Raw genomic sequence first — 27,463 nt, 5'->3', positions numbered from 1 at the left:
GCTCCCACTCTCCCAGGTGTGGTTGCTGTCGGCCTTCCTACTGATAACTTACCTTTACAAACTCATTGGGGAACTATAATTACTGGATCACGCAGCACTTGAACACTATAGCCCCTTTGAGCCAGTTCACAAAGAATCTTAAATTAGCCACATTTGTCTGTAAAGAAGCTTATTTGAACTAGCAATCTGATTATTCAATCTCAAACCGCCGTCACTATGAAAATGCATCTCCCAGTTACAAAAAGCAAATTCAACAAGCCAGGAGTCTTTTCTGTGCCAACCAAATTGAAAACGTCCATTTGAATTACGAAAAATCGCTTGATGTAAAATGTCTATTACTTCTTCACTATATCTAAGAACTGACTGTGTTCTTTCTCTATGGGATCTCCAAGATTTGTAATACTTTTCCAATCAGCAATCAAACTTTTACTCTCGGCCCTGTGTTTAGCAATCGTTGCACCATATCTCTCAGAGAAAGCTTTGTCCCTTCAGATTATAATTAGGCCCTGGTTCTTTCTAGACTACTGAGATTTGCTTAATTTTGTCATCTAATTCTCCTTAGAACGTCAGCTTTCACAGACTGGAGACGGCTCTTCCTCCAACAATACTTTCACTGGAGCCTCATCTTTCGTCTCAGAATGTGGCATTTTGTCTTCTAAGATCTAATCTCTACCTCAATAGTATCTCTTCCTAGGATCCTCATGGCAAGGGTAACATTTTGGGTGTCAGTATTCACTTTGAAATTAATACATTAGAGTAGAATAGAATGTGTTCCATAATTTGCCTATAATCGTATACAATGTTGCATAATTTTGCCTTCCATTAGAGACCCTATATTCTGCCATTTCCAGCGTAACTATTGGCATCAGCAATGAAAGTCCAGTTATCTTTTTCTCTTGAGTTATTCATTATATGACCTAGCTTAAACAGCCTTTTGCCCATCTCACGAGACAGACTCAGCTCTGGTTGCATTGCACAGTGACATCAGTTTGGGGCTTGACACCAGCAGTATTATGATCTTGGCCTTTTGTGATCTCTTCATGGCTTTTGATATGGTATTCCAGTCGATCCCATCCATACTCACTGATAGGTTTCAAGATTGTGGAGTAGGTGGCTTTGCTCACTGTCTGGTCTGTTCTTTCTTAGCCAACTTTGAGCAAGCAGTTTCTCTGCCACCACTTCACTCCATGCTCTTTCAGTTTTCTTGTGGGGAGCACAACTTGATTCAGTGTCTTTATGGTGAGTTGGCAGGGTATGCCCAGACATGGGTCCCTTGCTCACTTTGCCACTGGATTCAAGCAAGCCCTGCTGATGAGGGGTGTTACCCCGAAACCTGTCCAAGGATGCTTGTTTCCGGTCCAGGGAAGACCTGGCTTGGCAGTTCGGGCTGGACTGTTCCCATATGGGACAAAGTCAAGACTGATTTGCGCATTGCTGGGTCTGACCTGGGGTGGTGAAGTGAGCTAAAGAACGATGATGGATTCAACCAAGATCTGTGACTGGGGATGAGTGTCTGAAAAGTCTCAGTGCTCCGTCCATCATCTCTTTGTGTTTGCTTTATGATTTTCCTTACCACACTTTTCAGCAGGGCAAGGCTTGGGCTTTTTGTTCTACCCTTATTATACACAGCTCCCAATTCAAATACATAAATCTGTATATCTAACTCAACTCAGGTGTAGAGGGTGTATGTCTGGCATTGCCAGATGGATGGCTGAAAGCCAGAATTTAACCAAGGTAAAATAAAATGTTTATTCCAGGCAATTCTTCTTGTTAAATTAAGCCTTTTTTTCAGATTGGATGTGTACATCAACAGTCCCTGCCTGCAGGTGAGAAATCTTGAAATTATTTTTCACCAGCTCCTAACCTTTCAGTCACAGTTATCTAACAGATCCTCATACGGTTTTGTCCTTCTTCACACGTTTACCCTTTGTTCTCTCTTGCAGCAGAAAACCAGTTACACAAGCATTAATTCTTTGCGTTTGGTCTTTGGGAATGGTATCTATCTTGGCCTCCCTAAACATGCACTCTAGTGTCTGTAGACGACTCAAAATGCTGCCATAGTCCTAGCACGCCATTTATTTTAATTAAGTCCTTATATATCACCAGCAATTGCTAATGTGGACCTCAGCAAAAAAATGCTTAACGTTATTATACCAAACTTGGCATGAATGTAGAACTCTGAGCCCAACCCTTTTTAACATCTATGTGGCACCCCTGGCAAGAGTGATGCGCACGTATGGGTTCATCCCAGTGTCATATGCGGATGATACAAAGCTCCTCTTCCCTTTCAAAACTCTGTCCACTGAAGTAATCAGCTCCTTTTCATCAGGCATGAAGGCGGTAGCACAATGGATGTCCTTTAACTGTCTCCAGTGCAATGTTAATAAAACAGAAGTCATGTTATTCGGTGAGGCCAAAATGCTATGGTCCCCAGATTGGTGGCCACAAGACCTGGGAACAGCTCCAGAACCCAAACAGGTCGTTAAAAATCTAGGGATAAAGCTAGACCAAGAATTATCACTGAAACAACACAGTAACTTTGTCATAAGCTCCTGCTTTCACGCCATTAGCCTGTTACGCAAAGTTTTTCCCCTGCTCCCAGATTCTTTCAGGAAAACCCTGGTACAGGCACTTGTGTTAAGTCGCATCGACTATTGCAATGGCCTACTACTTTCCGCAAACAAGGGTGTGTTGGCTAAACTACAAGTTAGTTACAAAAACCACAAGACGGAGTCAAATGAGGATCACACAAGAGAAGTGTGGCTCAATGGTTAGAGCGGCAGACCCTGATGCAGAGGTCTAGCCCGGGACCAGGGTTCAATTCCCCGCCTCAGCGGGTCTTGGGCTAAAAAATTCCACGGACCTGATAATTCTCGCCTCGGTGCCTATTCCAATCATGGAGTCCCACTCTGCAACTCTGGGCAATAGCTTGCTTAATCTCCACAACGGCCCCCACAACGCTAAGGATGCCTGGCCTCCACCTTGGGGGTGCCCAGGAGTGGATACCTCACAGGGAAAGCCAGGATGGGTTCCACAGCGGTATTCGTACAAGCGCCTTGAGACCCTTGCGGGTGAGTAGTGCGCTATACAAGTATCAATTTACATTACATTACACACCCACTTTGGGTGGGAAAGAAAGCCCTCACACACCGACCTAGTCAGTGTCATGCTTCATCATCGGGCCCCACCAAAGAGGCCGAGTGCCTCTTTGGTGTTCTGCGACGCCAGAAAGACTGCGGAGCTGGTTATTGTGTGGAGGGCGTGCTATGAGGTAAAGTTAAAATTAAAAGTGCCTAAAAAGGTATCAGAAAAATACATTTTAATTAGTGATCCCTAAGGCACAGAAAAAGTATTATGTGTATGAATTTTACTGCCAAGGTATTAGGATTGGTTAAATTCATAAATACATTACATCAGTCAACATGTTTCTGCCATATGGGTGGTTTTAATTTACCAAGGCATTCATCAGGACTAAACCCCGGCGGTATGGACTCTCTAATCGTCCACCCTAACCTGGGGACGTGAAAGTAAAAACTAAAAAAAGGTGAAAAAGTGCTGAAAAAAAGGAGAGCAAATAGCTCGATCCAAAAAAACTCCAAATTGTAGAGTAGATCAGCACCTGTGAAGTAAGAAACACAAACAAACATAGACAAACATACATATAATCAGTATCTGCCTTCATGTTTGATCATGGTGCTCCATAATAAGTGGCATACGAGGTGTTCCCAAAATAGACACTAAGTTTTAACACCATCCAAATAGCCCTGTGGGGATGATAGCGTTAACTCTGGGAAGTGCAGTGCTAGAAGTGTATTTAAAATACGACGATAAATGGGGTGAAAACACGATCTGTGTACTCCTTATGAAGGGATCAATGGACCAAAATGTCTGTGACCCCTTTTGATGGTAATTCGAAAAATATCTCACTTTAAAACAGGGCGCTACTTGCACCATGGGTCTCGGGAGGGGGGTGGGAGCGTGCCTGGCACATTCTGTAAAAGAAGGAAGGTTAGCATGAAACCTCCGTGTAAACGGATTACTACTTAGCTCGTTTTAGTAGAGTGGTAGCATTCCTGTAGAAGTGGTCCACTTACGCCCTCAGCGCTCACAACCCACTGTCCAACCTAGGAGTTGCCTCGATACCGGACCCTGACGATGGGGAGCGGGGCCGGCAGCTCTGTGTATAAAGCGCCAGTGTACAGCGTCACGCCCTTCCGGGTGGGCGTGCCCAACCAAAACGAGGTTTGGAGCGCACCCACCCACTCGGGAGAGGCGCGGCCGTCTTGCAGAGCGAGGCTTGGATTCCAAAGCAAATCGGGTTAGCTTAAGCGTTCTAACCGGATCGTTCGCACTTCATCAATGTAACACCACTTGATTGTAAGTGTCACATTAGTCAGTAGATTTGCCGGTGGAGTAAATAATTACGCTATTGACCCGTGTAAATCATTTGCAGAGAGCAAAGTCTCACATCGCCTTTCCAGTTCGAGAGGAGATTTTGAGTGTGTCTAGATCTTAAAAAAGTGGCTATGTCAAGTAGTATCAGCCCCCACTAGCTAAATTGCTTTTGTATCCTGGGGCAACAACGAGAGAAATAAATAAATGTGACAAACAAATCTCCAGAGTATTAATTATTGGGAGAGCATTATAGGAAAACCTGTATGGTCATTAACATTAGGTTTGCGTAAAGAAGTATTAATGGATACATATGACAGCTAATTCTAAAGGTGTGGTTCACAACAAATTATTTTCAGGATAAAACAGAGTTCCATGGGATGTCATCGTTCAGGCCGTTATTATTGGTACCCAAGCGATACACCCAACGTTGCTCCTTTTCAAAGAGTCTCTTCGTTATGTTCGTGGTTCCCCTCACCATCTCAATTACAGTCCACTTCATGTCATTTGGTGTGTGGTTATTCTCAAGATAGTGTCGACTTAGCTTTGTTGTTACCTTTTTACATCTTATATTGCTACGATGTTCGCATATACGCAGTTTAACTTTGCGTGTTGTCATCCCGACATATCGGAGTTGGCAAGGGCAGGTAATCAGGTAGACAACGTTAGTTGTATTGCAATTAGTATGTTCTCTCTGAGTCCATATCCTACCTGCTTCTAGCGATAGTGTTTTGGTCGCTTCTGTGAGGTGACAGACGCTGCAGTCAGAGCAGGGATAGTGCCCAAAGACTTTCGGCAAGCCCCATGCAGCAGTTACTGTAGGTGTCACAACGGGTAACTTTTCTTTTGGGCGGGTGTGCACCAAGGCATCTTTCAGACTTTGACCTTTTTTGAAAGAAAAAAGGGGTTTCTCCCAGTTCTCTTTACATGATGTCAAAATGCTCCAGTGTCTATTAATTGTTTTTTTCATCATATTGGAGAGGCTATTGTATGTGGTTACACACGTGAGCGGTATTGTGTCAGAGTCATTGATCTTTTCTTCCAAAAGTGCTTCTCTTGGTTGATTCCTAGCCCTCTTAAATCCTTTGTTCAGGATTGGTACTGGATAGCCTCTATCTTTCAGTTTTTCTGTGAGGTTTAAGGACTGTTCTTTAAAGTCAGAGAGAGTGCTACAATTTCTCCTTAATCTAAGGTATTGACCATAGGGAAGATTCTCTTTTAAAGGACGAGGATGAAAACTGCTGAACTCCAAGAGGTTGTTTTTTGCTGTAGGCTTGTGATGAGTTTTGGTTGTTAATCCAGTTCCATTCACTGAAATTACGACGTCGAGAAAGACAATGTCTGTTCTGCTTTTGGTGTTTGTAAACCTCAGGTTGTGGTCTAGGGTGTTTATCCATGTCAGAAAGGTATCCAGTTCACTCTCATTCCCTGTCCAGAGAAGCAGGATATCGTCTATGTAACGCTTCCATAAGAGCATAGACGATGAAAAAGCTGCGGTGGGTGGAAGGATGTGTCTGGCCTCGAAATCAGCGACATAAAGCCCGGCCACACTAGGGGCAAAAATACTGCCCATAGAAGTACCTGAGCATTGGAGAAATAGCTTGTCTTTAAAAGAGAAGAAATTCTCTTTTAGGGCTATGGTAGCACACTCGAGGATAAAAGACTTAGGTGTCTGATAGTCCCATTCAATGGAATTTAAAGATTTTTCCAGGACTCTGATGGTGTCGTCTTGTGGGATACTCGTGTAGAGACTTTCTACATCTAAAGTCACTAGAGTGACCGAGTTCTCTTCAAACGTCACTTCCGATAGTATTCGTAGGAGGCTCTTAGTGTCTTTGAGGTAAGTGGGAGTTGACTGCACTAGGGGTTTCAGGAAATAGTCACAAAACTGTGACAAGGGCTCGAGGAGAGACCCAATACCTGACACGATGGGACGTCCCGGGGGTGGCAATCGATTTTTATGCATTTTTGGCAGTGTATAGAAATATGGTATAACACTGTTTGTATTCATCAAAAATGCGGCTTCATTTTTAGATAAATGACCCCGTTCCTCTGCGTGTTGGACCAAAGTCGTGATTTTACTTATCAGTTCTGCAGTGGGGTCTGTTGTGAGTGGGATATAATTTCTAATATCCCCAAGCATATCAGAGCAGGTTTTCTCATAGTCAGTCGTATCTTGAATAACAATGCCTCCTCCTTTGTCCGCCGGCTTGATGGTTATTGAGGAGTCGTTCTGCAGTTGTTGTAGTGCTTGGTATTCAGCAGTGCTGAAATTCCCAAAAGGTTGAGGATTGTTGCAGGATTCCAGATCTTTATATAGAGCCTGTTCGAAGGCTATGATGGCTGCAGGTACGGTATGTGGAGGAGGGGTGAAGGTAGAACTCGGTCTAAATCCTGTGTCACCATTCCTTGTTGCCTCATTAGGGTCGTCTTTGCCTTCAAAAAATGCTTTCAATTTAAGTTTTCGAAAGAAGCCAGCAAGTTCGCAATGTAGCTTAAACTTGTCAGGTCTGGATTTCGGTACAAAGCCCAAACCCTTCTCCAATACCAAAGTCTCAGTGGAGGTTAGTACTCGTGTAGATAAATTGGTCACTAGACTTACATCCCGCTCGTTCCTGGCTGTTGGTTGCTGCGGGTGTGGTTCGCTACTGAGTCGTCTTCCTCCCAGGATACTTTGTTGTTGCCTCTCCTCTTGCCACGGCCCCTCCGGCCACTCTCTAAAAAAGGCTGTCTGTATTGGTTGGGAAAATTTGCTGGGGGTATAAAGCCCGGGTTCCAGCCCATAAATGGAAATTGAGGTGGTTAGAAAGCATAAGGGGGGGCCATCATCATTTGTGGTTGATGCCATTGTTGATGTTGACCCTGGTTGCCTTGCCTCCCCCTATTGTTCCTATTCCCATGATTCCCTCTTCCCCTTGTTTGTTTAAACGAGTTGTTACTTGAGCCACTACTGTTAGAGGAGTCATCATCTGAGTGATCAGATTTACTGACATTACGTGTTGGTGGGGTGAAGGTTGCAGCAGAATAAGGGTACACCTTCTCAAAGTCAAATTTCTTCTGATCTTTTTGGAGTTTGGTTGCTTTTGACTGCATAAGGTTGTCTTTATACTCATTGAGTTCTTTATTGAGTTCGTCCAGTCTTTTTTTAAAACCGGTGATTGTTGCCTTGAAGTGGGATTCAGTTTCCATAATTTCCACCATTAGTGCCTCAGAAAGTCTGAGTGCTGTTTTTATTATCAGGACCAGCCAGTCGCGTGTACAATGCCACGCGATCATGGCCCAATCTTTCCTGAAGGTGGCGTCATTAAGAAAGATGCGGGGGGCATTTGTGACAAGCAGACCTTTAGGGGCCGCGTTCGATACCAGATATTGCTTTAGGATGGTACCATGAAGAATGGTACGTATGTGTTCTCTTTTTTTCTCTGTCCCATCGTGTCAGGTATTGGGTCTCTCCTCGAGCCCTTGTCACAGTTTTGTGACTATTTCCTGAAACCCCTAGTGCAGTCAACTCCCACTTACCTCAAAGACACTAAGAGCCTCCTACGAATACTATCGGAAGTGACGTTTGAAGAGAACTCGGCCACTCTAGTGACTTTAGATGTAGAAAGTCTCTACACGAGTATCCCACAAGACGACACCATCAGAGTCCTGGAAAAATCTTTAAATTCCATCGAATGGGACTATCAGACACCTAAGTCTTTTATCCTCGAGTGTGCTACCATAGCCCTAAAAAAGAATTTCTTCTCTTTTAAAGACAAGCTATTTCTCCAATGCTCAGGTACTTCTATGGGCAGTATTTTTGCCCCTAGTGTGGCCGGGCTTTATGTCGCTGATTTCGAGGCCAGACACATCCTTCCACCCACCGCAGCTTTTTCATCATCTATGCTCTTATGGAAGCGTTACATAGACGATATCCTGCTTCTCTGGACAGGGAATGAGAGTGAACTGGATACCTTTCTGACATGGATAAACACCCTAGACCACAACCTGAGGTTTACAAACACCAAAAGCAGAACAGACATTGTCTTTCTCGACGTCGTAATTTCAGTGAATGGAACTGGATTAACAACCAAAACTCATCACAAGCCTACAGCAAAAAACAACCTCTTGGAGTTCAGCAGTTTTCATCCTCGTCCTTTAAAAGAGAATCTTCCCTATGGTCAATACCTTAGACTAAGGAGAAATTGTAGCACTCTGACTTTAAAGAACAGTCCTTAAACCTCACAGAAAAACTGAAAGATAGAGGCTATCCAGTACCAATCCTGAACAAAGGATTTAAGAGGGCTAGGAATCAACCAAGAGAAGCACTTTTGGAAGAAAAGATCAATGACTCTGACACAATACCTCTCACGTGTGTAACCACATACAATAGTCTCTCCAATATGATGAAAAAAACAATTAATAGACACTGGAGCATTTTGACATCATGTAAAGAGAACTGGGAGAAACCCCTTTTTTCTTTCAAAAAAGGTCGAAGTCTGAAAGATGCCTTGGTGCACACCCGCCCAAAAGAAAAGTTACCCGTTGTGACACCTAGAGTAACTGCTGCATGGGGCTTGCCGAAAGTCTTTGGGCACTATCCCTGCTCTGACTGCAGCGTCTGTCACCTCACAGAAGCGACCAAAACACTATCGCTAGAAGCAGGTAGGATATGGACTCAGAGAGAACATACTAATTGCAATACAACTAACGTTGTCTACCTGATTACCTGCCCTTGCCAACTCCGATATGTCGGGATGACAACACGCAAAGTTAAACTGCGTATATGCGAACATCGTAGCAATATAAGATGTAAAAAGGTAACAACAAAGCTAAGTCGACACTATCTTGAGAATAACCACACACCAAATGACATGAAGTGGACTGTAATTGAGATGGTGAGGGGAACCACGAACATAACGAAGAGACTCTTTGAAAAGGAGCAACGTTGGGTGTATCGCTTGGGTACCAATAATAACGGCCTGAACGATGACATCCCATGGAACTCTGTTTTATCCTGAAAATAATTTGTTGTGAACCACACCTTTGGAATTAGCGGTCATATTTATCCATTAATACTTCTTTACGCAAACCTAATGTTAATGACCATACAGGTTTTCCTATAATGCTCTCCCAATAATTAATACTCTGGAGATTTGTTTGTCACATTTATTTATTTCTCTCGTTGTTGCCCCAGGATACAAAAGCAATTTAGCTAGTGGGGGCTGATACTACTTGACATAGCCACTTTTTTAAGATCTAGACACACTCAAAATCTCCTCTCGAACTGGAAAGGCGATGTGAGACTTTGCTCTCTGCAAATGATTTACACGGGTCAATAGCGTAATTATTTACTCCACCGGCAAATCTACTGACTAATGTGACACTTACAATCAAGTGGTGTTACATTGATGAAGTGCGAACGATCCGGTTAGAACGCTTAAGCTAACCCGATTGGCTTTGGAATCCAAGCCTCGCTCTGGCAGACGGCCGCGCCTCTCCCGAGTGGCTGGGTGCGCTCCAAACTTCGTTTTGGTTGGGCACGCCCACCCGGAAGGGCGCGACGCTGTACACTGGCGCTTTATACACAGAGCTGCCGGCCCCGCTCCCCATCGTCGGGGTCCGGTATCGAGGCAACTCCTAGGTTGGACAGTGGGTTGTGAGCGCTGAGGGCGTAAGTGGACCACTTCTACAGGAATGCTACCACTCTACTAAAACGAGCTAAGTAGTAATCCGTTTACACGGAGGTTTCATGCTAACCTTCCTTCTTTTACAGGATGTGCCAGGCACGCTCCCACCCCCCTCCCGAGACCCATGGTGCAAGTAGAGCCCTGTTTTAAAGTGAGATATTTTTCGAATTACCATCAAAAGGGGTCACAGACATTTTGGTCCATTGATCCCCTCATAAGGAGTACACAGATCGTGTTTTCACCCCATTTATCGTCGTATTTTAAATACACTTCTAGCACTGCACTTCCCAGAGTTAACGCTATCATCCCCACAGGGTTATTTGGATGGTGTTAAAACTTAGTGTCTACTTTGGGAACACCTCGTATGCCACTTATTATGGAGCACCATGATCAAACATGAAGGCAGATACTGATTATATGTATGTTTGTCTATGTTTGTTTGTGTTTCTTACTTCACAGGTGCTGATCTACTCTACAATTTCGAGTTTTTTTGGATCGAGCTATTTGCTCTCCTTTTTTTCCAGCACTTTTTCACCTTTTTTTAGTTTTTACTTTCACGTCCCCAGGTTAGGGTGGACGATTAGAGAGTCCATACCGCCGGGGTTTAGTCCTGATGAATGCCTTGGTAAATTAAAACCACCCATATGGCAGAAACATGTTGACTGATGTAATGTATTTATGAATTTAACCAATCCTAATACCTTGGCAGTAAAATTCATACACATAATACTTTTTCTGTGCCTTAGGGATCACTAATTAAAATGTATTTTTCTGATACCTTTTTAGGCACTTTTAATTTTAACTTTACCTCATAGCACGCCCTCCACACAATAACCAGCTCCGCAGTCTTTCTGGCGTCGCAGCACACCAAAGAGGCACTCGGCCTCTTTGGTGGGGCCCGATGATGAAGCATGACACTGACTAGGTCGGTGTGTGAGGGCTTTCTTTCCCACCCAAAGTGGGTGTGTGATCCTCATTTGACTCCGTCTTGTGGTTTTTGTAACTGATCTGACCTCTCCCTTTTTGTTTATTTGCATTTAACCGGGGACCGAGAGAGTGTCCTTGATTCTCCCTACCTCTCCCATTGTTGTTATATAAACTACAAGTTATCCAGAATACAGCTGCCCGCTTAGTCCTAAATGTCCCCCCTAGAACAGCATCTCAACCTCTTCTGGACCAACTGCATTGGCTTTCAATCCAGCAGAGAACGAAGTTCAAAGTATGCTGTCTAATACACAAAGGTTTCAACGGACATGGGCCCGCATACCTGGAATTTTTTTTACCCCATACACTCCGACCCGCTCTCTCAGATCCAGCGACCAATTTCTCTTGGGGGTACCTTGTGCAAGAAAGGCCAGGCATGGCGGTAAAGCTCTATCCATCACGGTACCCTCACTATGGAACAAACTCCCTCTGTCCCTCAGACAATGCTCAGAGCATTTAAAATTCAGAAGACAACTCAAAACCCTGCTGTTTAGTAATCAGATCTAGGTCCCACCGCTGATACTCTGTTCTCTTTCTGTCCTTGGCTCCTAAGCGCAGAGATACTCCACTCGGAGTCGATTCAAGCGCTCTACAAACACGCGAATAAATAAATAAATAAATAAAAAGTGTGATTTTCGTTATCTGCTGTACCTTCGTGATCGATGGGCCTGAAATGATGAATACTTTTGTATATATTGTTGGCTGAAAATGTGAATTTGTGTAAATTGGCTGATGAAAGGCCTAAGTTATTTCTTGAATCAAAGATTTGGACAAACTTGGGAACTTAGCAGTATGAATACATTTTACAGAGAGAGAAGGAGAGATCTAATAACCAGGTGTAAGCAAACAGGAGGTGACCGATAGATATGAACTCAGAAGAGTAGAAAAATAGCAAGAGAAACTATTAATGTAATTAAATAGTTTTCAGAGCTTGTGAATTCCTTATATATTGCTCAGGACATGGCTACTTTTTTGGAATCAGAAACAGCCATCATTTTGCCAAATTTGCACATTCCAGGAAATTGTGACCTTTAGGAAATTTGCAAATTTTATATATTAAAAATGGTCAGCACTTTTTTCTGACGCGGCAACAAAGTAACACTCTTCGCTACCACCAATTTGTGGGTTTCCGAGCTTGTGATTTCCCATTCTCAGCTCTAGTTTAGTCCAAGGTAATGTTCTACGGATGACAAGGTGTATTTTGTTTTACGTTGGTTATGTCTGTCTATTTTATGCAGTGCTGAAACCTTCATCGTAGTAAGTTTCTGCTTTGGGAACCCAGTTTGCCTCCCTGTTATCTAATTTGGGCGACATCCATTTTGTAATAGCTTCGATACAAAGAAGTTTCCATGTGCAATTTTCTTTACACGGTTTCATGCTTCTACATTAGTTTGTGTCCAATTACTGTTCGATTAATCTCAATAGTCCTCGCGGTTCTTTCAGGATGTGTAAAACCTGGAGCAGGGAAAAGTTTTTTTTTTTTCTCATTTAAGGGCATGCTGTTAAAACTGGAATCGCTTTGACAGGTTTGGCCAGATAACACCAGAGGATTAATGAAGCGTCCTCACTAGTACATATATTGAGTTTGACAAAGATCTTTAAATTCAACTTTGCTCAGGGTCACTTGTGTGATTAAGAGGAACATTTATCATAAACAGTGTTGCACAGATTTGCTGTGTTTTTGGTTTCGTATACTTGAAATAGCATTAGATGTTCAGAGAATTCCAGCTGTTTTATGGTGGGTGTAGAGGTTTTAAAAAAAAAGTTCTCAAACCCACCAAGGAAACAGAATTATAAACGATTAACAACATCTACAATACTTCGAGCTACTGGTTTCAGTCCAGCATCTTAATAGCCCAGGCATATCCATCTGTATTTATTATGCTGTGCTACGTGAACAAACGTTTAACTTTTCTCCATGAATGTAGAGCGGCCATTGCAGAAGGACCCACTACATGAATATTCAACTATACCTAATTATACTGCTTTCTTGGAGGGATAAGCCTACCTCTTCTTTGGTTATCAATTTCACTTATTTGAACAATTTAGCTTCTGCAAGAGCATCATTAAATATGTTGAATCTGAATGTAATGTCTTGTCTACTTAAACAAAATACAATTATTTTTCATTCATTGGATTATGTTACCTACGTGGTTTGTTCAGAGGAGTATCATTAACAGTGTATATTATTAGGTTCCAGGTAATTTCATCACGAGGTGTTCACAGGCACCCGTTAAACGCTGGTGATCACTTCTGTTTTTTGATTTGCATGGCATGGTTGCCCTTTTTTTTATTTACACGTTTTCTACAATCCCTGCATTCTGTTCTAGGTCTGGTTACAAGCAGCTTCAAAGATTCATTATTGTCTGTTGCAGGGACTATTTAACTTTTTAAACCTAGAATGCTTTATCAAACTTGTTACATTCAATCGTTTATCTCAGCCTTGGAATGTAAAGCAAAGCAATACTTGCACCCAAGTCTATAAGAGTTGCACCCAAAAAGTGATAGGCCCTGCAGCAGAAATATATAGGACCCAGGCTAGGGGAGCGTCATTGTATGGGGCAAAACTGTGGGGCCACTGCCCATCTACCTCCCTCTCAATAACCGAAAACTCATTTCTCAGACATTTGTTGGGCCTCCCTATGAGCTCCCCACAAACACCGCTTAGGATGGACCTAGGGATCAGCCCTATAGCAGATGTGGTCTCTTCCAGACCCCTCCTATATTGGTGACGCCTCTGGAGTACACCTGAATTGGACGAATAGAGAGAGGAATTGAAGGATGTCATGCACATCCAAGGTGCAGGGAAACTCCCTTGGCTAGCCTATATTAGGAATACATGCCAGGCCCTAAGGAGGTCAAATATGTGGACAATCCCAGATGAGATATGTCCAACAATCCCCAGAAGGTCACTACTTGATTCTTACAGAGAACCTAAACTAGATTTACTATGGCGGGCTCTAAGCCAGGCTGTTTAACCTCCAGGTTTCTGGACATTAAGCAGCAATACAGATGGAAACAGCTCTTGACTACATACAGCCGCTTTTAGCCAAAAATCTATATATCCAATTCAGACATGGGGCACTCCCGCTTCGAGCATTCACAAACAAATGGCAGGGAGCCCACACTTGAGCCTGCCCCGGGTGCGACCAAGCTGAGGAAAATGAAGTGCATGTCCTCTTCTTTTGCCTTGCCTACGGAAAGTCTAGGTCACGGTGGCTTCTACAACTGTGCAGAAACATGGGGATCAGACATTGTGCAGAGGTGTATAGGCTTTTTAGGTATAAAACTGGTTCACTTATTGTGTTTGCCATCTCACGGTTTCTATATTCTATGTGGTGCACCTGCAGAGCCACCCTTAAGCAACTTCCCTAGGAAACCAGTATTTTATTAAAAATTCCCACATATATAAGTTTTTGTTAAGTTATGTAACAGACGAAACAATGCGGTTTGCATATATCCACACTATGGTTATTTTCACTGCAAATCAACTTTTTTGATGGCCTTTTTAATCATAGAATTCTATCTGTTTTAACTCTGACCCTTTTTTAACATCCCCTACAAATATCTTTTAGATAAAGCCAAAATGCTTTTAGTAACCGATACGATACAGAAAAGGGGGTGGTGATGAACAGAGTGTCTGAATTAAGCAGACCACTCTTACCCAGTCCAAAGATCAGGGCTTGATCCATCACCGTTATTTATCTCACTGCCCCATCCCAGCTCAGAACCTGGCTATATGCAAATTAGTCTGTCCCTGGCCCAGTGCATCATGGGAACAGGGCAGACCAAACTACCAAGCCAATTCTTCACCAGAAAGGAGACAAGCTACCGGGGACCGGTTTCTGGCATTTCAGCCTCTTCGGCCCGGCTTGCTTGAATCCTGATGGAGCAGTGAGAAAGGGACTCATGTCTGAGTATACCCTGCCACACCTATAGTGGCCAAAAACGATACAGAAAAGGGTTTAGTAACCGATAGGCATTTTATCTATCAATGAATTCGCTTTTAGTCACAATATGTGTTACTTTATTTTATCTTGCAAGTGAATCTTGTAACTACAAAAACCTTGTACATTGCACCTTGAGCAGGGAGTAAATCTAAGAATATAACAAAAGCTTCTATAACTTGGACTACTCCATTTTTAAAAACATATACATCCATGTTTGTAGTTTATATAATGTAACATTTCATTCTTGTTATTTCTATTTTTCCCTTTTTATGTTGTATTATAATGTATGTATTGTTTTCCTTCTTTTTATGTGGTTTTATGGCATGTACGGTCGAAATAAAGCTTCCCTTGACTGACTTGTAAAGCAAAGCAATTCTTTTCTGCAGCTCATGAAATGGAGGCATTTTCTTAATTTGTTTCTCAGGGACTCGAGTGTGAGCCTGACCCTGATCCTGACTTGGTCGCTTTGTTGGCCTTTCTTTTTACAGTTCGGGTTTACCGCCAGCATATTGCATCAGTCTGCGAGCTCATTCTCAATGGGCAGCAGGACACCTATTCGTGAAGTGTTCTGAAATTGGCACAAAACATGGTTGCAATCCCAGGAAGGTTGACATCCTCAACACTCTGCTTCTGGTTTGCGAACACGCACTCAAATCCTAATTCACAAACGAGATAAGCTACAAACCGTTGTTGCCTTTTCTTGCCACAACACACCCTCCTCATTGTTTCTCAGTTGTTGAGCGGTCTCATGATTGCTTTTCATTCTAGGGCTTGTAGCCGGGAGCCACATGGTACATGTGTATTGCAGGCTGTAGCAGACCTTGTTATTGATGTATTTACATTACTGACATGATAACGTTCTAATTGCTTGTTTACAGCTTTCTTGTTTAGGAAGTGCAGCCTGTTTGTCTTTATGATAGACTCACGCTATTCACTAATCACGCTTGCACTTTTTATTTATTTTACTTTGATGTCATAATACCATGTTGGATTTACAGCTTGTGTTTTTTTGCACACAACCTCCCTTAGATTTGAGATAATAAAAGAGTGAGGGGCATGAGAAGATATTGGTCCCCTACTCACTGTGCGATCGGCCCAACAAGGGCATCTAGAGGGTACCTAATCTTAGAGATTGTTAGACCTGACAGACTTAGGGTAGTCTTCTCCAAACTCTTTGCCTGCTTACCTCATCTTTTGCTGATTCTTTTTTGTTGGTTTTAAGACTCTGAGCACTTTACCACTGGTAACCAGTGCTAAAGTGCACGTGCTCTCTCTCCTCTAATTGATTGATATATTCACAATTGGCACATAGAATTTATTATAAGTGCCTAGTAAAGTGCATTACATGTTCCCAGGTCCTGTAAATTTAATGCCACCGGTTGGATTGCATACTTGAAAGTATCCAGTAGCTACTATTTAAAGTTTAATGAAGAAAAGAGCCAATGGAATAAATTCATAGGCTCTTGTGATTTATTTCACAATTTTTCTAGGTTATTCCGTAAATACAACCACATTCAATTCATGTCAAACATTAAGGACAACACAAACTAATGACATTTTTCAACATAGGAAATACAAAAACAATTAACACATATGAAACAGTATTTGCAAATGTGTATAATAAATTGATAAGTTGTGTGTAATCAAAGGACAATTACAAAAACAAAAAAAGGGTACACAAAGCACCAGTCCATAAATCAAAAACAGCATCAAGACGGAGTAGCAAGTCACAGATTACTACCACTATTCATACTCCTGTCTATATGCACAGCTCTGGGTATCCCATGAATTTGGTTGATAGTGGCTTATGGAGGGAATGAATTAAGCCTTCTCCTAAGCCAATAGGGTTTGCTTTTCCCAGACGCTGTTGTCAACGCGTGAATGGGGGCAGCCAGATTAGCATCTCCATCTACCTAAATTGCTATCTCCCTTTATCTGCCTCTCACTTTTCCTCTCCCGCTCTCCTCTCTCTGTTCCTCTCCCCCTCTCTTACTCTCTGTTCCTATCCCCCTCTCCTACTCTCCTCTCTCTGTTCTTCTCCCCCTTTCCTCTCCTCTCCTCTCAAAAGCGAGGTTAGAGTGAACCTAGTAGACAGTGAAATGCTGATATTGGCATGAGTTGGAAGCTTGTTATATGTGGGGAAAAATCGGCAGGAGGAGCTTTGGAACAGGAATGCTACCTGCTTGGGACACAGTCATGTTCCTCTGCCATGACTGCCTGTATTTCGTATCCTGGTTTTTGCTTTTGGCCCTAGCCTCACACTAATGTATGTGCGCAGAGATCTACGCCTGACATGAGCGAGGTCTCCTAGACCTGTCCTGTGACCTGGTAGGTCACAGCAAACATTTCCTAATTTTACAGACTGTGGTTTACTGTCCCTGTCATAGGTTTAGTACAGAGCATTGGTGTCAGCATACCATCTTTTGTGACCAGACCTGTTTCCGTGGAGTGGAGGCGTAATGGCCCACTTGTGTAAAGTTCGGCTTCTTGAGCCTACCCCAATCCTCACGATAACTGCGCAAGTATATATTTTTAGCCCATGTGATACATACCTAGTGTGTATGAGTGAAACAGAGTCATTGAGGCCTGGGATATTCATTTGAAATGCTCCTCTGCTGACTTGACCTTTTGCACAAGATATTGGAGAGGTTTGTTCCTCAGACAGTGTATTGCAGACATACCTGAAGCTGGAATTGAATTGAGGGGAGAGGATACAAGGCCTCTTTAGAAATGTGATTCACGTTTTGCTAAGCAAGTAGCTGAATATTAGCCTTCCTCGAGCTCTGCCATTTGGTAGGTAGTGGGGTGAAGGGTGGGACAGCAGGCCTTGTTGTACAAGATGAAGGGGACTCCCTGGGTCAGGGCCAGTATTTAGTCTTTCCCTGAACATTCCTTCAGTATGGCTGATTACAGCCAGGTGCAGAAAGCTAGCACCTCTTTGTGCCTTTACTGTGTGTACTCCAGGGTGGAGACTTCCCTGCTGTGGGACGCATCAATCTTCACAAAAGCTGTCTGGAGAGCAGCCTGGAAATGACACGTGAAAGGTCAACCACCCGCAACCGGGGTGTTTGTCATTTTGACTGGTTGAGTGAGCCCTGCTCTCTTTAATTTTAGGTATTACTCTCTTTGCTGTTGTCCTGCCATCGGTAGTACAGAGAGTCACGTGCTGAAGCAGTTATACTTGGCCTACTTTCCAAAGCCGTATTAGGATGGACCCTGGTAAAGCAGCGGCAAACGACCCTAACCCCCATGGACTTGGCCCATTAATACCTATTTGCCCATGATCCCTGAACAAGGTCTGCGAAGGAGTCAAAGTTACTGCAGGATATCTTCTGAATTGAAGATGGCAAAGGGCAAGTATGAGGAGAAGAAGCATAAAAGACAAAAATGTCTGTTTACTAAGATTTGAGTAAATGGTTTATAGGGTCAATCATCATTGGGGGGTCAAAATGAAGAAAAAACTGATGATCTGATTGAGTACAGAGAAACGATGGTTGTGCTGAGGTGAAAACTCAGCAATTAAGTAATCAAAATATTTCTGTGTAGCAGAAATCAGACCAGAGATTCTCAAAGAGTGAATAGAAGACACTATGATCTATTTTGTTGTCTGAAAACAATAAATAAAGTAAAACAAAAAAGAGTGAATAGAAGACAATCTTGTGAGATATGAAGGCCCACCAAATGCTTCCAGATCTATTGTGCCCGGTGAAGTGCTGTGCAAGAAACTTTAATTGTGGGTGTTCACCAAATCTGGGATAGCACATGAGAAAGATTGAACAGAAATATAAATGGATTTAGGAATGAATTATGAAGGAACATATCAAAAGAGAGTATGTATTATTCTAGGGAGCAAAAAGTGAAGAGTGACGTTTTCATGAGAAAGTGATTCAACACTGCATATAACTGTGTGGGGTAATCACTCTACAGATGTGATAAAATGCGGTTCTATAGTTCCAAAGTCTGTGGCCAGAGAGGTTGGGTTCTCTAGCACATTAAGTGGTCAAATTGTTAGTACAATAAGATTGAAAATCTGTGGTTTTGTACATAGCTCAAGTTAAGTGAGCTGACAAAAGATTGAACAGAGACAGACGGTAAAGCCAATCTATACAGGACTGTTCAATCAATCAATCATTTGTAGAGCTCACTACTCACCCGTGAGGGTCTCAAGGCGCTAGGGGAGGGGGAGGCAGCTACTGGTCAAACAGCCAGGTCTTTAGGAGTCTCCTGAAGGTCAGCAGGTCCTGGGTCCTCCGCAGGTGGGCAGGGAGGGTGTTCCATGTCTTTGCGGCGAGGTAGGAGAATGATCTGCCGCCGGTGGTCGTTCAACGGATGCGTGGGACGGTGGCGAGGTCGGCGGAGCGTAGCTGGTGATTCAGGGTGTAGAAGGACAGTCGTTCGTTGAGGTATGCTGGTCCGGCGTTGTGGAGTGCTTTGTGAGCGTGGGTGAGGAGTTTGAAGGTGATCCTCTTGGTGACTGGGAGCCAGTGCAGATCTCTTAGGTTGGTGGTGATGTAGCTTTGGCGAGGGAGTCTGGGGATGAGCCGTGCGGAGGCGTTTTGTATGCATTGGAGTCTCTTCTGGAGTGTAGTCATGGGTGCAGCGTAGAGGGCGTTGCCGTAGTCCAGCCTGCTGCTGACGAGTGCTTGGGTGACCGTTCTCCTGGTTTCGGTGGGGATCCATCTGTAGATCTTGCCGAGCATTTGGAGGGTGTTGAAGCAGGAGGAGGAAACACTGTGGACTTGCTGGGTAATAGCAAGCGTTGAGTCCAGGATGAACCCCAGATTGTGTGTGTGGTTTGTGGGTGTCGGCCACCAGGAGTCGTCCCACGCGGACGGGGTGGAGCCGAGGATGAGGAGCTCCGTTTTGTCTGAGCCCAGCTTCAGCCGGCTGGTCTTCATCCAATCTGCGATGGCCTTCATTCCCTCGTAGAGTTTGGATTTGGCGATGGCCCGGTCTTTGGTGAGGGAGAGGATCAGCTGTGTGTCGTCGGCGTACGAGACGATGGTGAGGTGCCGTGCTCGTACAATGTTGGCAAGCAGTGCCATGTAGATGTTGAAAAGGGTCGGGCTGAGGGATGATCCTTGGGGTACGCCGCAAGTTATAGTGGTGGCTTCGCATCGGAACGGGCGGAGGCTGACCCTCTGGGTTCTGCCGGTGAGGAAGAGGTGATCCAGTCCAGGGTTTTGCCTCGAATTCCTGTGTCGTGGAGGCGTGTGCACAGGGTGTGGTGGCAGATGGTGTCGAATTCGGCCGAGAGGTCCAGGAGGATGAGGGCAGCTTTTTCGCCCTTGTCCAGTATGGTCCTGATGTCGTCAGTGGCAGCGATGAGGGCGGTTTCGGTGCTGTGGTTGCCGTGGAAGCCAGATTGTGAGGAGTCCAGGACATTGTTCTCCTCCAGGAAGTGAGTCAGTTGTCTGTTGGCAGTCTTCTCAATGACTTTTGCCTTGAATGGGAGCAGGGATATGGGTTGGAAGTTCTTAAGGTCCTTTGGGTCTGCCTTGGGTTTCTTGAGGAGGGCTTTGATCTCGGCGTGTTTCCAGCTCTCTGGGAAGGTGGTGGTCTCGAAGGAGCTGTTGATGCTCTTTCTGTGTTGGGGTGCGATGATGGAGCTTGCCTTGTTGAAGATGTGGTGTGGGCAGGGGTCAGAAGGTGAGCCAGAGTGGATGGTGTTCATGATTTTGATGGTGTCTTCGTCTTTGACGTTGTAAAACTGAGATGTAAGAAATTGGGTTACTGGTTGAGGGGGTGAAACCCTACTCAAACAATAACCTCATTCCTTGTTAGTTTGAGGCCCAAGCAAACCCTAAATTAACCTGTGCTCAACCTTCTGGTAGCTGGGCACAGAGCAGTCAGGCTTATCTTAGAGGTAGTGTGTAAAGTATTTATGCAGTTCTTCAAACAGTAATAACATGAAAACACAACACAAGAATAATTCCACACCAATTTAGAAAAATAGAGCACAATTTGATACATAAAGCACTGCCAAAACAACAAAAATCTAAACAGTAGAACCAGAGATATGCAGTTTTGAAGATTTCAGTGAAAATATTGCCAAAAAATACAAAGGGCCAATTGTGATTATCTGATCACACCAGACTGCCGGGACAAAGTCACAAGTTCAGGCCGACCACGATGGAGCGTGGGCCAGCTACAGGGACCCACTTAGGTCCACCGAAAGCAGTACCTTAATCCTAGGTATGGGATCTGTGCAGCGTTGCTTTGCATAACTTTGCCTCGTCTGGCATCGGTTCCAGTGAAGCTGTGCAGTGAGGCTTTGCATCCATTCCGGAGAGCAGTGTGGCGTAGCTAAGTGCGGCTTCACATCGATTCTGATGGGGACCACAGCTGGGCTTGGCAACGTACCTCAAGCCCTACTTTCAAGGGCCCAGGACCGGTGGGACACCTCTACCTTTTCCTTGTAGGCAGTAAAAGTGGACACAAGCACACTATGTGCTCTAAAGGCAACATAATCTAAGTGGGTGACACTATTTGTTCCACAAGACTTCAAATTGAGCAATCAGTATATAACGAAAGCGAAACCTCAAGTACTTAAGTTTTCAAACTGGAGTTAAAGTTCAAGGCAACTACATTTGAGATGTGTCCAAGTGTCAGAGGTATAATTTGAGTGCTTGTAAACCTGTAGAAGGGCTAAATCTATTTGTCGCAATATGACCTTTAGGGTCTGCTTTATAAGACCTTTCTGAGACAAATGCAGCATTTTTTTTTCTCAAAATACTTTATTGATTTTCACAAGGTCAGACAGAAAGCCTGTAACAGGGTTAGCATAAGATATCCAAGGCAAAGTTATACATATATAGTCATAAAGTGAGGGCAATGTGCCTATATGGGTAACATGAGACTAACACAAGTGATCAATAGTAGAAGAAGAAAGGACAGGCAAAAGAAGGGAAAAAGGAAAGAAAAAAGAAGAGAAGGGAAGGAAGAGCAACGGCTAGTCGAGCTGTATCAATCACTTCCAACATTCTATGCATATGTTGGCACAAGAGCAATACGATATTGGCAGGCCGAACATACAGCAGCAGTCTAGTATAGGTAACAATGGCTCTCCATGGAAACCTTCATCCAGGATGATGTGGAACTCTTTGGACATGTATCTAGACTCTTACGAACCTCCATGAACAAAGTGAATACCATTAATTCATATCCTGTGCCTTTACTGACGTACCACTTGAATAATTGTATTTAAGTGTAACAACCATTGTTACCTGGACTAGGCAAATGCAGAATTCTTGAAAGCTCTGGTAAGGAGGTAGATCATTCTGACTTATAGTGTTACTGACATCTGCAATGCTCAGAGTTAAACTGGAGTCGCCTGACAATTGCAGCTCGTTATATATATATGATGTTTCAGCAACTGTTCTGTACTGTTATAGCAATTGCATGCATAGTTTGTAACTGCTTTCATATGTTTTACAATTAATGAGGTTAAAGTAAACGGCGACCACATTTTTCAAAGATAAGGTTGAAGTGCGGAGGCCAAGTAATAACATATTTTATTAACATAAAGGTTATTCAGCTCATCTATTGTTTTTTCATTAAGAATCAATGAAGGATGCAAAAGAGTCACAATAAGTGTAGTATTAAATGCTATAATTGATGGAGAAATAGCCAAGTCACCATAAGTTTGAAAATATTTTTTCAGCAATTGAGGAATTAGACAAACTTTTGTCAGCCTAATAGCTAGGTGCTCTGCCCACGTAAGATTCTTGTCAATTATTACACCCAAATAATTACAATGTACCACTTCTTTAAAGGAACTACCACCAAGTATAAGACCCAGAGAAACTCTATTGCACCCAAAAGACATTATTTTAGATTTATCACAGTTGACCTGCAGATCTTTCGATTTGTTAACACCTTCCATGCTGCGCAGATTTACAACCTGTGCTGGGCCCCAATGTTAATGGGTGTGGTCATGACGGAACGGTTCCGTCATGAGCACAGCTCAACCGATGCTCATGACGGAACCGTTCCGTCATGAGCATCGAAGGGGTTAAACTCACATAGTCTCGTCAGTTGGAGTTGAAGTATTTTTGGGGTTAAGAAAAAAGAGCAATATCATCTGCATAAGCAGGGTAACTAATGGGTTGATTTAAAAGGATTAACAAGAGGCCAACTAGTAGCATTTAATTTACAAGCCGTGGGCACAGTTAGTGTCACTTTACTAGGGACTTACAAGTAAATTAATTAAATAGGCCAATACGGTGTTAGCCAACTAAACCATGACTTAAGGAGAGAGTACAAGTACTTTAGCACTAGTTAGCATCAGTAAAGTGTGCAAAGTCCTAAGAGCCAACAAAAACAGGTTCAGAAACCAGGAGGGTGATGGCAAAATGTTTGGGGATGACCCTGCAGAAAGGTACAAGTCCAACATAAGAAGAAAGCAGAACTGGCCCAAATAGGATCCACCGGGGTAAAATGATTTAATAGAAGAGACATAACTAAAGTGTGAAGTGTTGAAGTTACCTATAAGCAGATTTCACAACAAAGAATTGGAGAAGATGCAGAAGGAAGGGACAAAACAAAGTTCATCTGATGTTGATAAAGCAGTTACAAGTCATATCTATGCAATTTACATTTCTAAAGCTTAAACCTTCTATTAAGTAGCTTACAGGAGGATAACATGCCTTCCTGTAGCATTTTAAAGGCCCATAGTCTGATTTATTTTATATTTCTGAGAAGGTGAGCAAATTCCTCGAGGAAAGGGTGGAATTGCATTGCAGCATGTTTTTTTTATTTGACGGAGAAGGGCATGGTAATTGCAGAGGGTGGGTGGCCTTATACCAGGTATACTTTTCGTAGGGATGGGCAATGCTGAGGGCGATACAAGGGTGGCAGGGGAGGAAAAGTAAGAGGGGTGGGCAATAAAGCACCAGGTGTATAGGATAACCACCCGGCCATTTTGGGACACTGTTTCCATTCATGGACTCTGTGCATTGATATCCAAATGCAGTCTGGGTGTGTAAGTGAAAAGTTATGTACTGGAGACAATGTCAATAATAATCTGGTGTGAGGTGGGCATCCTACAGGTGTAAGAAGGGGCAGCCAGCTTAAGCAGGTGATGTCATGTTACGTATTCAAGAGAAGATGAAATGTGTGGGTGGAGGCACACATAACATAACATAACATGGAACGTGCCTAACTGTGAATAAGGAGGTATTTTTTTACTCAAGAGTAGCTCTTGTTGTATATTCGATGTTACTCAGAACACCTCAATAAAAACATCCCTTTTTTGTTCACATAATTACATAGTTCCACAACATTTGTGCATTTTAGCACTTTTAATCGTTTCTCAAATCCATGTAGAGATATTAGTGGCTCTACTTACTTCTTGTTTCTGTTTGCTGAATAACAGATGAAAAAGAGGGATGACCTATTCTCTATTGCAAAGCCTCTAACTGCATATGTATTCAATCCGTTGCCAGTAAAAGATTTAACACCGCAAAGATGTTCTCTGGTTCCAGGAAGGATATCTCGCATGCTTAGATCCATAATATTATCTACAGCGCCTTGCAAAAATTATAATTCCACAACCGAATAAAGGATTTTAAGCTGTCCCAAGCAACCTAACATTGATATAGAAAACAAGTTTAATGTTACACATTAAATTGTACCTTATTAGTATGAAAACCTAATTGTTCATGCTGTACTAGAACAGCCTATTACGCGTTTTTAAATGTGTTACCCGTTTAGGGCTTTCATGGGACAGACATATTTTACAGATGACATCGGGGAGGTAATTATAATTCCATTATAATAAAAAAAGCAGCTTTATTTAATCTATTCCAAGAAAATACCTTTGTTTCATTGTAATGTCGAAAATTAGAGCAAAATGTTTTTCTGATGAATGTTCGCATGTAGGTAAGGCTCTCTGTTCAGTTGTTGTCAGGAGGATCTATAGCTAATTGCTGTCTCTTAATCCTATCCTCAGATGAACTTCGGCAACTGATTGTAGCGATGATGACAAGGAAGGATGAACTGGAGGAGCAGAGCAAGTATGTTTCTGTTGACTTTCAGCCCAACTTAATATTAAAATGTTATGACACCTGATGTTCAGAGCCATCACTCATGGATCTGACTAATAAAGGCAGATTGTTTGTTTATCTAAGCAACCGTTTGAAATGTCATAATATATTTCTAACTTGAAGAGATCTTACTGCATTTTGATACTTCTTTCAAACCTTCTGCAGTAGAGTTTTTATGTTTTGCGGTTAAGTCGTTTTAAAGCAACAAGGGTCGGATGCTTTGGATGTTTTTAGGTTGCCAAATGAGTGCTTCCATTGCAAGTCATGCTTGATGAAGGGCCCATTGAATGCAGCAGTGGCTCATTTACATCATTTATGCAAAGGATTGTTTTACCTTTTCGAAAGCGGCCGCTGTGATAATCGTTGTCCTTCTATTTCAAGTATTGTGGCGTGAAGTGGTGCTTCATATGTTGCCAGCCTCAAATACTGACCCCAGCACAGTGCAAGTGTCCCTAGTTCTCCCCTTCTCTAGGCTTGCTGATGGTTCTTCTGCAGTAGCACCAGGACACTCTTATGAGTAACAGTCGCACTTTATAAATCTCCTACATACACATATATGGATCTTAGTGTGACTCGCTTTCATTTTTCTTAAGCCCGCCTGTGACCCAATTGTGGTTCCACCCAGATCCCCAAGTATATTCCACTCTACCCCCATAGTCTCTCAAGCACCTGCTTTGGCATATTACTGAAGATGCAACTTCCGGTTTAAATCAGATAAATATTATAAGTATGGCAGAGACACCTTGAAGGGGCTCTGTAAGTTAGAGATTTCAAATCATCAAAACACACTTTCACCCGGGGATCAGAATAAAGCAATTGTCATTGTCTTCTAAGTAATTTAGGGAACCCTAACTTCCTAAGCCTAGCCCACACAAATTCTCTTCCTGCTGTACTGAACGCTGTTTTGAAATCAAGGAATGTACACAATCTCGTCAGAGATGTTCCTTGCATACCCAAATGTGCCATGTTAGTAAGGATTCCACACGGGTGAAGTGTAAAGTGAAACTTTCAGAATACTTCTTGAAAGACAGATACTGGTCAAATCTGGAAGTAAGTGCAATACAATGCACCCCTTTAGGCTGTGTTCCTTCCCTCAGGGTTACCACAGCAAATTCATAAATAATATTAGAGTTTAAAATGGTAGTTGTTAAATTTATTTAGTTAGCCTAAGAGGTATTTCTTATACCTTAACAATTATCACAAATGTGCTACCAATACAGTTTTCACGACATAAACAGTTTGAAAGAAGTCTATTCTAAAGGGCATACAATGTTATCTGTTAAAAAGGTGAACAGATACATTTGAAAACAAGTTTAACATTTGAAGATGGTTGTTATTTACTGTGAGCTGCTGTATCCAATACTTTTGACTTACTTGATTCTGCAATTTACTACCTCGCTATGATCCACATTACAAGTCTGGTGGTAAACGTTTCCATGTTTACCACATATGGCAAATATGAGTTCCTCAGGGTGTGGTACCTACCTCCCATTCACAATTTTCAACAGGAAAATGAGATATAACATGCAGAATTGTTTTTAACTCACAGAATTCTTCATGTTTTGCCCTTTTTTCCAGACCTTTTATCCAATACATTTTGGCAGATTTGACTGGCCGGAATGTATTGGAGGAAAACTGTGAGGGTGTTATTATTATCACACAACTTGTAATTCTGCTTTGTGTACAAACGCTTGCTGGCTGTGGTATCATAAAATAGCCCCCAACTTGTAATAAGGCCCTATAAGTTTACCTAAGCTTTTATGGGAACCCTCTGTTTGGTGCCAATCCTTATCATAAATGGGGTAGATTTTACCCCATTTACTTTTACCCTCGATGAGGGCCTCTTGTGTAATTACTTTTTAAATCTTTTAGATCCCTATGGAACTTAATTCCTTTAGCACCGCCCTTAAAAGCAGCCTCTTCATGCAGTGAAATCATTGTTTCATGCTGAGGGCCATTAGTGCTGTGACTGTCGGTGTGTTGGCAACTACTGAATGAGTCATTAGCAGACACCTTTTATTATCCCAACCTATCCTTCCTCTCACAAAGGCTACTCAATCCAAGTTTGAGTTTTGGCATTAGTTTGTTTATCCCTTTCACAATCAGTTTGGTCAAGATCTTCCAGTTCAGATTTTCCAATGAAATTGGACAGTATCTGAAGCTTTCCAAAGGGATTTTTCTCAGGTTTTGGCAAATCAGTGGTAATTGCTTCAGACTATGTCCTAGTCTGTTCTCGCTAGCTTGTGTGTAGCCTTAATGGAAATGAACAACAAGAATCCCTAGTATTACTATTAACATTTTTGCATTTAGTCTCCTGGGCCTGACACTTTTGTTGACAGCAGGCCCATAATCACTCTTTTGATCTTAGCTAAGGAAAACTCTCCACCTCATTTAAACCATCCCTGCGCACCGCAACTGTAAC

At 42.7% G+C, this 27,463-nt stretch overlaps 1 protein-coding gene across 2 annotated transcripts in view; it reads left to right on the top strand.

Annotated features, from left to right (window-relative positions):
- SNX29 (sorting nexin 29) overlaps positions 1 to 27,463 on the top strand; it is a 1,714,757-nt gene that overhangs the window by 459,887 nt on the left and 1,227,407 nt on the right. For both annotated transcript variants that reach the window (XM_078663166.1, XM_078663167.1), the window contains exon 12: positions 24,948 to 25,011. In XM_078663166.1, the coding sequence (XP_078519292.1) occupies positions 24,948 to 25,011 (64 nt within the window). The remainder of the gene's footprint in view (positions 1 to 24,947; positions 25,012 to 27,463) is intronic.

This window comes from Lissotriton helveticus, chromosome 10 (genome assembly GCF_964261635.1).
Source record: "Lissotriton helveticus chromosome 10, aLisHel1.1, whole genome shotgun sequence".
Classification (NCBI taxonomy): Eukaryota; Metazoa; Chordata; class Amphibia; order Caudata; family Salamandridae; genus Lissotriton; species Lissotriton helveticus.
Note: the sequence above shows the minus strand (reverse complement) of the source record. Positions and strands in the feature narration are given on the sequence as shown.